General features: G+C 40.9%; 1 protein-coding gene across 5 annotated transcripts in view; it reads right to left on the reverse strand.

Annotated features, from left to right (window-relative positions):
• ATP11B (ATPase phospholipid transporting 11B (putative)) overlaps positions 1–12,943 on the reverse strand; it is a 100,180-nt gene that overhangs the window by 66,747 nt on the left and 20,490 nt on the right. For all 5 annotated transcript variants that reach the window (XM_069975122.1, XM_069975123.1, XM_069975121.1 and 2 more), the window contains exons 2-5: positions 7,325–7,441; positions 3,761–3,850; positions 896–976; positions 51–158 (exon numbers count right to left, since the gene is read on the reverse strand). In XM_069975122.1, coding sequence (XP_069831223.1) covers positions 51–158; positions 896–976; positions 3,761–3,850; positions 7,325–7,441 — 396 coding nt within the window. The remainder of the gene's footprint in view (positions 1–50; positions 159–895; positions 977–3,760; positions 3,851–7,324; positions 7,442–12,943) is intronic.

Here is a 12,943-nt window from a genome sequence, read left to right on the forward strand (position 1 = left end):
ACAACACATATATGTTTATGAGTCAAGTGAAACACAAAGCCCATGCATACCCTGATATTCTTTGATCTAGTCTTAACAAGGCCACCACTTCTGACCACGTAAACTGGAGCTCCGTTGACTTCATTGTCTGCTTTGTGCCGCAACCAATCTTCATAGCCCTAAATTCACAAAGGAACAGTAAGCCAACATAAGGAGTCTGTGAAAACAGGTTATTATGCATCTGACACTATTTTTGCTTGTGGTTTGTACAAAGAGTAATACAGGAAATTATAAACTTACTGAACCCCAGACCAACACTTCTGATATGTAAAAAATTTTTTTATGGTGCCAGTGCCCCTTTAAAGAAAAAAAAAAACATACCGAAACAGGCAACAAATGTATGTTCTGAATGTTTTTAATTACGTCTATCCCACAGCTGGGTAGGCAGTTCAGAGGGTGACAAATTTTATGTAAGTTCAAAATGACTGGGGAACCACTGGCGGCAAAGTATTCAAGTATTCAGACACTTATTGTTGTTACAGTAAGACTACTCTTGTCTGAAACATACAGCACTATGGGCAACTTGCAAGTTATGATTTTGCGACCGGTATAATTGCTTTGCTTACATTAAACGATGATTTCTGAGTTTAACTGAATATTGCCACCTCCACAAATAATTTAATATGTTGAACATTTTACATGATCAGACAAGCCAATTCACTTGCCTTTTTGTACCAAAGTTTACAATCATTACAATGTATTGCAAGTCATTACTTGCAAATTCACGCTGTATAAAAACCCAGGCTGGGACATAAAGATGGTCAGGAAGGCACTTCAAATCTTATGTATGGAAAAGTAATGCCCACTAGAGCAGTTTTGCATTCTGAACATGGAACTTACAGACTTGTTGAGTTACCTGTTTGATGGCTGTTACTGTTATGACAAAAAATAGTGGAAGCCCGCTAGTTACTGGACTTGTTGGAGTATCGATCATAAGCTGTAAAAAAAAAAAAAAAAAAAAAAAGATAGTGATTTGCTAATCCCACACAGAGCTTCAGAATTAGGAAACTTAAAGGATAAGTCCAGCGAAAATTCTTATTAACCCTTTGAGGACCAGGCCCAAAATGACCCAGTGGACCGCGCAAATTTTGATCTTAGTGTTTTCGTTTTTCCCTCCTCCCCTTCTAAGAGCTCTAGCACTCTCAGTTTTCTATCTACAAGCCATGTAAGTGCTTGTTTTTTACAGGAATAGTTGTACTGTGTAATGGCGTCATTCATTTTACTATAACATGTATGATGGAATTCCAAATATATTATTTATGAAGATATAAATAGGTGAAATCGTAAGAAAGAATGCAATATGGTAATGTTTGGGGGGTTCCTGTGTCTACGTAATGCACTATATGGTAACAGCGACATGACACTATTATTCTATAGGTCAGTCCGAACACAACCATATGCAGGTTACACAGATTCTCTAATGTTATATATATTTTTTTTTTATGAAATCCTTTTTTTTTGCCAATTAAATATTAATAAAATGGGCCTATTGTGACGCTTATAACGGTTTTATTTTTTCACCTACGGGGCTGTATGGGGTTTCATTTTTTCCGCCATGATCTCTAGTTTTTATTAATACCATATTTGTGAAGATCGGACGTTTTGATCACTTTTTATTGATTTTTTTAATATATAATGTAACATAAAATCGGTAATCTGCGCACTTTTTCCCCTCTTTTCGTGTACGCCGTTTACCGGTCACAATGACGCTTATTATATTTTAATAGATCGGACAATTCCGCACGCTACGGTATATTATATGTTTATCTATTTATTCATTTTTATATGTTTTATTTATATAATGGGAAAGGGGGGTGATTTAGACTTTTATTGGGGGAGGGGCTTTGGGGTAGTGTGTTAGTGTTTTGAACTTTTTTTTTTTACACATTTGAAGTCCCTTTGGGGGACTTGTACATACAATACTTAGATTTCTACACTGATGAATGCTATGCCATAGGCATAGCATTGATCAGTGTTATCGGCGATCTGCTCATTGAGCCTGCCTGTGCAGGCTCAGTGTAGCAGATCGCCGATCGGACCGCACGGAGGCAGGTGAGAGACCTCCGGCAGTCCGTTTCAACGATCGGGACCCCCGCAGTCACACTGCGGGGTCCCGATCGGTAAGTGACAGGGGACTCCCCGTCACTTACACTTAAACGCCGCGGTCGCGCCGTGATCGCGGCGTTTAAGGGGTTAATGACACGCGGCAGCGCGATCGCTGCAGCGTGTCATTACCGGTGAGGTCCCGGCTGCTCACTGCAGCCGGCCCCCACCTGCTATGAAGCGCGCTCCGCTCCGGAGCGCGCTTCATAGCGGGAAAAACACCCAGGACGTAAGGTTACGTCATGGGTCGTCTGGGGACAGACTTCCATGACGTATCCCTACGTCCAGGGTCGTCTAAGGGTTAAAGTATTGTATTGCCCCAAAAAAGTTATACAAATCACCAACATACACTTATTGCGTTTGTTCGCTCAAGTTCCACGTTTTTTCACTAATTGTTCTGTGTAATTGCTCATTGTTTATTGTTTTTCTGGGATCAGAAGGAATAAACGATTATAGTAACGATTGCAATAACGATCCTAGAACGATCGTAACTAACGATTATCGTTCTGTGTAATATGGTGAACGATTTCAGGTTAACGATAAACAATCTCGTTTGTGATCGTTTATCGTTAGTCGTTAAAAATCGCTCAGTGTAATAGGACCCTAAGGGTACGTAAAAACGGCTATGTAATTTATATAACAACTTGCTTTCTTGCGGTGTGAATAAAGAAAACAGTAGAATTCTGTTACACTGAACCTGTATCTTAAATATGCTAATATATCACAAAGAGAAAAGAAAAAGTGGGCATTTTAACATGATCCCACAAGTATAATCTGGAAGGATAAGGAAAAGTGTAATATTCCTTAAGGGTGCCTTCACACCTACCGGATTAACAGCGGATCTCACTTCTGCGGATTCGAAGCAAGAACCGCTGCGGATCCTGTATCAATTCACCCCTATGATAGCACATATTCGCAGCGGGATTAACATCCCGCTGTGAATATGTGCTTTAACTCCCTGGTGCCCGCAGCCCCGCCGTCGCATCTCCCATCCCCGGTAGCGGCACATCCCCCCATCAGCCCATCTCCGGCCCGCCGCCGCCATGAGCATACATTACCTGCTCGGCGGCGTGGCTGCAGTGAGGCTCCCGGCTCCGGTCCCGCTCAGCTGATTTGAGCGGGACCGGAGCCGGCAGCCTCACTGCCGAGCAGGTACTGTATGCTCTCGGCGGCGGGCTGGGGGTGGGCTGATGGGGGGATGTGGCCGGGATGGGGGGGGATGTGCCAGGGATTCGACGGCGGGGCTGCAGGCACCAGGGAGTTAAAGCACATATTAACAGCGGGATGTCAATCCCGCTGCGAATATGTGCTATCATAGGGGTGAATTGATACAGGATCCGCAGCGGTTCTCGCTTCGAATCCGCAGAAGTGAGATCCGCTGTGGATCCGGTAGGTGTGAAGGCATCCTAAAGGTGCATTCCCATCAACAAAACTTGAATAATAATAATAATAATAATAATAATAATAATAATAATAATAATAATAATAATAATAATAATAATAATAATAATAACAAACAAGAGCGTGAAAAAGGGGACCTCTCTGAAACATAGCGTCATCAACCTCCTGGTATCAAGAGTTAAAAAAACTAACATTAATTTTGGTGGCAATGACTCACCTGAACCAGAAATATGATAAGGAAATAGAAATTGGCTATTCTTCTGAATTGTTCAAATAAGTTTTTTGGAATGAAGTTCAACACTGTGTACTACAAAGGGAAAATACAGTCAATATGCGTGCATAGTTATGAAAATTGCAAATAAAAATGACAAGCTTATCAGTCCTCAGAAACAAATACTTAGCTGTTATGCATTCACATTGTATTTATAGCAAATCTTTTTGTTCTTCATAACGTAACAAACTTCCCCAGTTTCAATGCCTTGTCTGTACTAAGGACACCAGATACTTAAATAAAAGACTCATCAGCTAGGCGTAATGAAAAATAGCCAGACAGGTAAGCATGTATCACCTTATTCATATGTCAGCAGAATACAATGAGAGTATCGTTCTGACCATTTTCTAATTTGCCAAAACATAATCTCAATACTGGTGATTGAATTTGTCGGTGTATTCCACTAGAAATCAAAAGGCGATTTATGAATTGAAGTGTACTTACAGCCTGCAGAGAATAACTAATAAGCGTCATCCTGGAGAGACTGAGAAGCTCTAGTACTAGTAGACTTGTGTTGGACAATAAAACTGTTATCTTTTAGTGGGTATAATTACAGCAGATACCAATGCTACTAATTGTAGTTATTCCTGCAACACCATAAGCCACTATGGTTCCAGGCTGAGATTTAGCATTATTATGTGGGACAGCAGCATTACAGCAATATAAAATCTGTGTAGGTGGCTTGTTGTTACATATAGGTATAATCTGACCCATGGACAAATTTTCTAGAATGAGATGTGGTTTTATTGATTCCATGTTAGTGTAAATTTAACTTTGGAGTAATTTTTTTACTCCAATATTTCTGGGAAACAGGGTGACAGAAAACCACAGGGTAAAAGTTACATAAGCGGCAAAGTCGACTCTTAATTCGGAAGTTCCACTTTCCATAGTTAGGCTAGGTTCACACTGCGTTTTCAGCATCCGTTTAACGCATTCGTTTTTTGCAAAAAACGCATGAAAAACGGATTGCAAAAAACGGATTCATTTGTGTGCATCCGTTTTTCCATTGACTTCCATTATAAAAAAAACGGATCCGTTTTTTTTGGCGGACCAAAACGGACCAAAAACGTTGCTGACTATTTTTCTGGACGTTAAAAAAAACGGATCCGTTAAACGGATGCTGAAAACGCAGTGTGAAACTAGCCTTAGGAACTTGAATGTGCACGTCCTCTATTCTGATCCAATGGAGGTTGCCTGTATTTCCATCATGCGTGGTTTGTTACTATGGATACTCAAAATTCGAGCTTAAGAATCGACTTTGCCGTTTGCTTCAGCAGTGGTCGTGCTGGCACGTATGCATTAAAGGGGTTGTCCGGCGATAAAAAATTATTCACAGAATAACACACATTACAAAGTTATACAACTTTGTAATGTATGTTATGTCTGTGAATGGCCCCCTTCCCCGTGTTTCCCCCCACCCACGCTAGACCCGGAAGTGTGGTGCATTATACTCACCGCATCTCGTGTCGTCCACGGTCTCCGATCGTCAGCAGTGACGTCTTCTTCGGGAGGCCGGCTGAGCGGCTGATGACGCGGCCATGTCATCAGCTGCTCAGCCGCGATTGGCTGAGCACAGTTATGCTCAGCCAATCGCAGCTGAGCTTCGGATGACGCTGCAGAGGGCGGCCGGCACTCGGGAAGATCCGCTGGCCTCCCGAAGAAGACGTCACTGCTGAGGATCGGAGACCGTGGTCGGCACGTGACAGGTAATGTATAGCGCACCACACTTCCGGGTACACGGGTGGGGGTGGTGGGACACGGGGAAGGGGGCCATTCACAGACATAACATACATTACAAAGTTGTATAACTTTGTAATGTGTGTTATTCTGTGAATAATTTTTTATCGCCGGACAACCCCTTTAAGTTAATTATATTTTAATAAAAAATAAAATTCTCACAGTAGTATTCACTGATTTTCCAGAGCAAGTTCATAACACAACTGCATTGAAGGCCTTTACTACAATCAAAAGACCTGCTCTCCTAATAAAGTAAAATTAGATCCCACAGAAGTCCATGCTAAAGGAATTGAGGCTTCTTTATCAATGGGCTATTGTTGGGGCCTTTATCGCGAAAAGGTAAAGCTGCAATGCCAATTATAAGTGACACCAAATTTGCACATCTATCCCGGATGGAAAATGTTTAAAAAGTTATTATATTGAAGGCCTATCCTTAGGATATGGATCAGACCTCCAGAACCCTACTCCAATGAGCAAATTAAAGGGTGCTGATAAGGCTTTGGGGCATGTTTATTTCCTTACAGGTAGAGCTATGCACATTTGAAAGTCCATGTATTTGGTATTGCACCTTGTCCCAGGGTTTTTTTTTCATCTGTTTTCTGCAAAAAAAAACGAATAAAAAAATGGATGCCTTTTTGAGCATCCGTTTTGATCCCTTTTTCCACTGACTTCCATTATAAAAAAAAAAGAAAAACCTGATCAAAACGGATAATTTTTTCAACATATAAAAAAACGGATCTGTTTTGATCCTTTTTCTTTTTTTACAATGAAAGTCAATGGAAAAACGGTTAAAATCGGATGCACACAAAGGCATTCGTCTTTTTTCCCATCTGTTTTTTGCAAAAAACGGATTGTAAAAACGTAGTGTGAACCTAGCCTACAGGTATAGTGCGAACCCAAATGATTACTGACAGAATACTAATGCTACGCGTTCACAATCCAGGCATCTAAAATTAAAAAATGGCCACTTCTGCTACAGGCACTATTTAATCACAGGTAGGCTTAAAAAGAGAGAATTAAGGACTAGATTGAACCTTTACCCACTGATGACTCATCCTTCCTTCATCTAAGCTAAGTCTCACGTCTTACAGCTTACCATACAATCTGTACAACTGCTAACTCATACATAGAACCCTTACCAGGAAGTTACAGGCTTCACTGTTTTTACTTTATAGTGTGCCAGCAATTAATGTTAATAAAAAAAAATAATAATAATCTGTATAAAAATGACTCACTTTGAGCAATGTGTGATTTAATAGGCGGGTATTGTGCGTTTTTTTAATAACATTTCCTGCTGATTAAATGTTTTTACTTTTAGGTGATCCTTTCAAGGCTCGCTATCATTTAAATAATAATATTAATCTGGGCACGTTAGTGATACGTCAGAAGTTTTTATTAGTGGGGCTCCAAGTGCTGAGACCCCCAGGTATTGGTAGAACAAAGAGGTAAGAGTGCTTATCTAAGCGCTGTGCCCCTTCATTACAATCAGCTCTGCTCAGTTCTGTTCTGTTCTCCATGGAGGGCTGAGCATGTGGTGTAAGCATCCCTATTCCACACATTTTGCTTAGAAAAACTGAGCAGAAAACAAGTGCATAGTGCTCAGCTGAGTGCTTCTGCCCCTTCATTTTAGGGATCAGTGGGGGTTTCCTCCACAAACCTTCACCAATTAAAAATTCTGACTTTTCACTATGGCATTTTAAAAGTTTTTCAAAACAGTGATAAGGATCCCTTAATACATGTGTTTCAATGTACATGCAATTTAAAGCAACTTACCTTAGATGAAATTATTCTGTTGTCTGCAAATTTCTGAGGAACATAATGGCCATGCTGAGGGAACCTGTTTGCCACATAAACCGTCCGAGTTTCACTGTGATTTGGTGGGTCACATCCCTGACAAACACAAGTAACAACATTGTAAAGTTACTGGACCAAGACAGATAAAACACTAAAAATACTCCCTATATATCCCTACTTTTATTACTCTACAGATGCAATGACAATACCCATACTAATATTAATACTAATATTGGGTGTCCTTATGGGGGAGTTATAACCAGAGGAGTTATAACCAGAGGAAAGTTGGTAAAACTGGCGTTTGTAAGAAACTGTGGGATGCGGGTACATATAAGATACAAGATGTGATAACAAGAGGGGCTGTCAAAAAACCTTAGCTGTTTAGGCTATGTTCACACTGCGTATGAGTCCGGCCGTAGTTCGTACGCCGGCGTACATGTGCGGCTGAAACTACGGGTGTGGGAAAAATCGACATGCGGCCGGATGCGTACGAACCGCGAACATACGCCCGTAGTACAGTTATGCTTCCCTAGCTTGTTTCGTAGCGATCTGAAACAGGTCATTTACTTGGAAATCTTCGTCCAGCCCAATAAAACTCACAGAACCTTTTGGATTGAAAAATCAAGTACAATTTGGCTGAAATAAGTACTTCGTACGGGACCGCACTGAAATCCACGGCCGTGAGTTTTAACATTTCCGTCCTCAAACAATGCGCTTGCTCATTTTTCACAGCGCCGTATACGATCTGGCCGTAAGATCATATGTAGTGTGCATTGTGCGGGCGTATATCGTATACTTTCAAGCGAACGCATCAACCTCAAAACTACGTGCGTATATTCGCAGTTCGCACTACGGATGGAAACATACGCAGTGTGAACGCAGCCTAAAGGTGGAATATAATCTCAGGGAGGAAGCTTGGTTAGAATATGCTAGTGTGTCACACGCACTACAATCCATGTTTACGTCGGGAGATATATGCATTGTTGAGAGTATTCCTCTGATTGATAGGTTCAGGTGTTCATTAATAAATAAAAAGTGTGTTTCTATTATATATAACTACCTTAATAGTAAGCTGGATATAAAGTTCTAGAAGTCAGGAGGCCTGGTCTGATGATTTAGGTTGTGTCTCATCTTTGGACTGGAATCTAATTTATAAAAACACGAAAGATGTGTCCACCTCAGGCAATCTTCGCTTTATGCAACTCATTACTGAGGAAAGAGCTGAGCAGTGCTCTGAAACGCGTATAAAGAGTTGCTACTACTATTGAATATATTGCAGAAATATACTGCCATAACCACCTACCCCCGTTCCCACCATTTATTAGCTCACAGCATAGTGAATGCATACAAATACTCCTATGCTGACAGAGGACACGGGAGCAGCTCTTAAGGGTAAACACCCATCTGATGTCAGGAGAGACAACCGAGCACTGAGCATTCAGCTCCAAACCGGACAGTATTCTTAACAAGACCCCGTGCACACGACATGAGGAACACTGAACATGAGAAGAGCTCCTGACAACATCTTCAAGTAAATAACCCTCTGTCTGCTCCCACCAGTCTGCGGCCGCAGACCTCATAGAATCAGAGTCTTCAGACCGGTGAGAGGTGGATTTCCACCTAATCTATTTTAACATATTTCTGTGAAAACGCTAATAAGCACCACGAACTGTTGCAATTTATATTGAACTGAAACAGAACAGTGATAACTGACTTGATCAAATATAGTAGTAATAAACCTCGGCGACTTGCAAGGGCCCTGCACTAGTCGCATGCGGTTTTAACCGCACCGTATGCAACAACTACATGCGGACTTAACCGTACTATATTAATTTTAACCGCATTATATGTATTTTAAACTACAAATAATCAAGTCTATATCCTGTATTATACTATTTGCAACCGCATGAGATTTATATACAGAGATTTTTTTGTAAGCGTGTAGTTACATGTTCATTTGTTTATATGTTTTTATGAATTTTGATTTAGATAAAGTGTTATATATACATATTTACTTGTGATTTAATTATACTTCGAGATAATACTTTAGGGGTATTGCTAGAGAGCCTACTAATTATACATACTAATTAGGTCATTTGGTGCCAGCCAAGTAGTGCACTCGCTATACACCCATTCCATAACTGCACTAGAGGTAGAGTTCTCACACCAGAGTTTTTCCAATCTTCGCTTTATCCAGTTCAGTATTATCCATAGGTTATACTATACTGCGTCCCTGCTGTCTAAAATAGGGAAGTGGCGAGGTGATGATTGCCCTAGGTGTGAAGAAAGGGGGGCAGGATTCATGCATATGACCTGGTTGTATGCTAAGCTGACAGGGCTTTGGAATCCAAGTCTTCGATGCAATTGACTGGAGTTTGAAATTAACACTCCCAAGGAATGCGCAGTTACCTATTCTAGGTGGCACTAGCGGTGTGAATGCTCCGAGGCGCTCCACTAAAAAAATCTTAAGGTCAATGTTTTATGTTAAATTACTGGTGGTAAGAAATTGGTTATCTGCTGGTCCTTCCATACAGAATTGGAAAGGATACGTGAGGAAATATGAAAGATATTATGGTTGATCGTTCAGCAGGGTGGGTGGGGTTGTTAGGGTTGGGATTAGTAATATTTTTGTTGTTTATTTATATGATACGAATTTTATGTTAAGTCTGGTATTTCTTTCTTATGCTTTAAGCAAAAGAGTTTGTTCTCTTTTTGATATATTGCTAAAGTTTAAAATAAAATAAAATTTGTAAAAAAAACAAACAACTATTGGGTGAAATAGATGCTCATACATTATATATACACACACACACACACAATTAACAAGGAGATTAAATAAAATGACGCAAGTGGTTGCAGAGGTGGGTTGCTAAACTCAAAGGAAGCAGGAACAGCATAAAGGCCCTATTCCACCAACAGATCTGACGACAGATTATCTGCCAAAGATTTGAAGCCAAACCCAGGAGTGGATTTGAAAAGAGGAGAAATCCAGTCTTTCCTTTATGACCTGATCTCTGATTATTGTCTGTTCCTGGGTTTGGCTTCAAATCTTTGGCAGATAATCTGTCGTCAGATCTGTTGGTGGAATAGGGCCTTAAGTTCAATACTGTAAAATCACGATAGACAGAACAATAGTGCAACAACATGAACGTGCATGTAACACAATCGATTTAGAAAAAAGAGCCCTATTATACGGGCAATTATCGTCCAAAAAATTGTTATATTGTTTGAATTTAATTTATAAACTTTGCACGTGTGCGGTCAATTTAACGACTAAAGGCCCTATTACACGGAACAATTAATGGCCGATATCGGCCGTTACGGGCAATAATCGTTCAGTGTAATAGAAGGCAATAATCAGCCGACATCAACAATGTCGGCTGATCGTTGCAGTTGTTTGGCTTTCAACATTGTTGAAAGACAAACGACTCATACAGCAACGATCTGCTGCCGTCGCCCTGTGGAATAGAAACGTAGGAGCAATCAAGCGATCACAATCAGCCCCCCTCCCCGGCTTTCACCTGCTTGCTGCTGCCGCTCCCGTCTACTGCAGCTTTTGCCCATGTTCTCTGATCATTGCTAGTGCTTCTGACCCTGTACCTTCAGTGACAGGATGCTCAGGAGGCCACTGAAGAGACCAGGCCAGAACTGTCAGAATGAGCAGGGAACACAGGTAAAAGGATGCAGGACACCAGGGGAGAGCAGGTAAGCATAAACTTGTTCAGTTTTACACTGTACATTTTTAAGCAGGTTTAAACGAAAACTATCAGCTGATTACTGTTTCTTCAGCTACTCTTCTTTATTACACGGAGTGATAATCTGCTGAATCGGCAGGTTATTGCTCCATCTAATAGGGCCCTTGGCAGAAGTGTCCTTTACAAAGTCGTTTTCTGAACAGGAGGCTCCAGCATTGCTCAGTCAGCATAATTCCTTACTACCTCTTGCTGATATACCTGTTCTATTGCCGGATGTGACATTTGGAAAGGTGAATCGTTACATTACAATAATAGTATAACGCTTAAAGTTTTCATTTTGCAACACTGAGAGAGATTTAATTCATCCAGGTTCAAGTAGTAACAGGCAGTCTGGGTGTGTTCAGTCACAGAAACCAAACAGATGTAATGCTATATGCGCTTAGAGCAATGCAATAACAGATGACCAAAAATAAGAAAAGTGTGATTGTTTCCATTTTTGTATAGTACAAACTAAAGTGTATAAAAAAAAATTACAAAAATGGTCGACTGTGGAGTGTGAATATACTATAGTAATATAGTGTAATACTAGTGTAATATATTTGTGGTACAAATTATTTACAGCCATCTAACCTTACTTCAACAACACATGAATCCACACACTGTTTCCTGCATCAAATTATACCGGTCCTCAACGGGCACCCTATTAGCACACCAGCGTTTGGAGTTACACATCTTTCTGGATAAAGATCACTCCTGCCATCAGAATAAGTTTTCTTACAACAGAAACCAATCAGAATCTTCTATTCCTATAGGTTGGATGCTATCCCTGCCAATAAGTGATCTACCTGCATACCTCACCACTAGGGACACAGTATTTCTTCTACCTTTTCAGCCTCTGACCTTAATTGTAGGGAAAGCCCCATCTGGCATCGGGGACACTCGAACCAGTCGGCCCCTTAAGGGTAGTAAGGGAATTCTAGGAAGACACCCCTACTCTACTGACTGTCTACCTAAACCATCTTACCTATTAAAAGGCCTGATATGGTCTGCACATTGTGATGATGGATATTTGTAATTGTAAATAATCTGTACCACAAAAAACCTTTGTATATTCACACTTTGTATCACCTTGATATACTCATGCAATAACTCTGCCTGAAAGATAAACCTCGGTGGTGTGAGGCAGCACTGCAAGAGCCACCACACTTATACCCTATACACACAACACTCAAACACCACTGATGTATAATGGAGTCCACTGGGTTGTACCAAGCTGTCACTGTGAGGACTATCACTACATGTAGTGTAATTTAACACTATTTTATCTGTCAAAAACTTTGCCCATGTGAACAGAACATTAATGAGCACAATGCAGTAATACTGCAGTTTTACTATCACAGATCTGTAAATTCCGGAAGTGGTTATAATGATAATGATGTTACTTAAGACATCGGTTTGACTAAGGCTGCATTCCCACGTTCCGTGATCCGACGTGGAATGCATGTACCGGAGTCCCCCCGCGGCCGGACAGCATCTGTAATTAGATGCTGGGAGCGGGGGAGACTGTATTCATAAGCACCGCTGTAATGAATCAGCCGCGCGGTGCTGTTACTACAGCGCGGCGCTTATGAATACAGTCTCCCCCGCTCCAAGCATCTAATTACAGATGCTGTCCGGCCGCGGGGGGACTCCGGTACATGCATTCCACGTCCATGATCCGTCAGGATCACGGAACGTGGGAATGCAGCCTTAGTTTGGTATGCTTGAGAGATTTATCTGACAGATTTTTGAAGCCGAAGCTTCAAGCATTTGGAAAGCGGAAAATCTCAGTTTTTGCTTTATGACCTGTTCTCTGTTTATAGTCTATGGCCGTTAGTTACTTATGCTGCATCACAGAAAGCGT

This window comes from Dendropsophus ebraccatus, chromosome 6, assembly GCF_027789765.1.
Source record: "Dendropsophus ebraccatus isolate aDenEbr1 chromosome 6, aDenEbr1.pat, whole genome shotgun sequence".
Taxonomy (NCBI): Eukaryota; Metazoa; Chordata; class Amphibia; order Anura; family Hylidae; genus Dendropsophus; species Dendropsophus ebraccatus.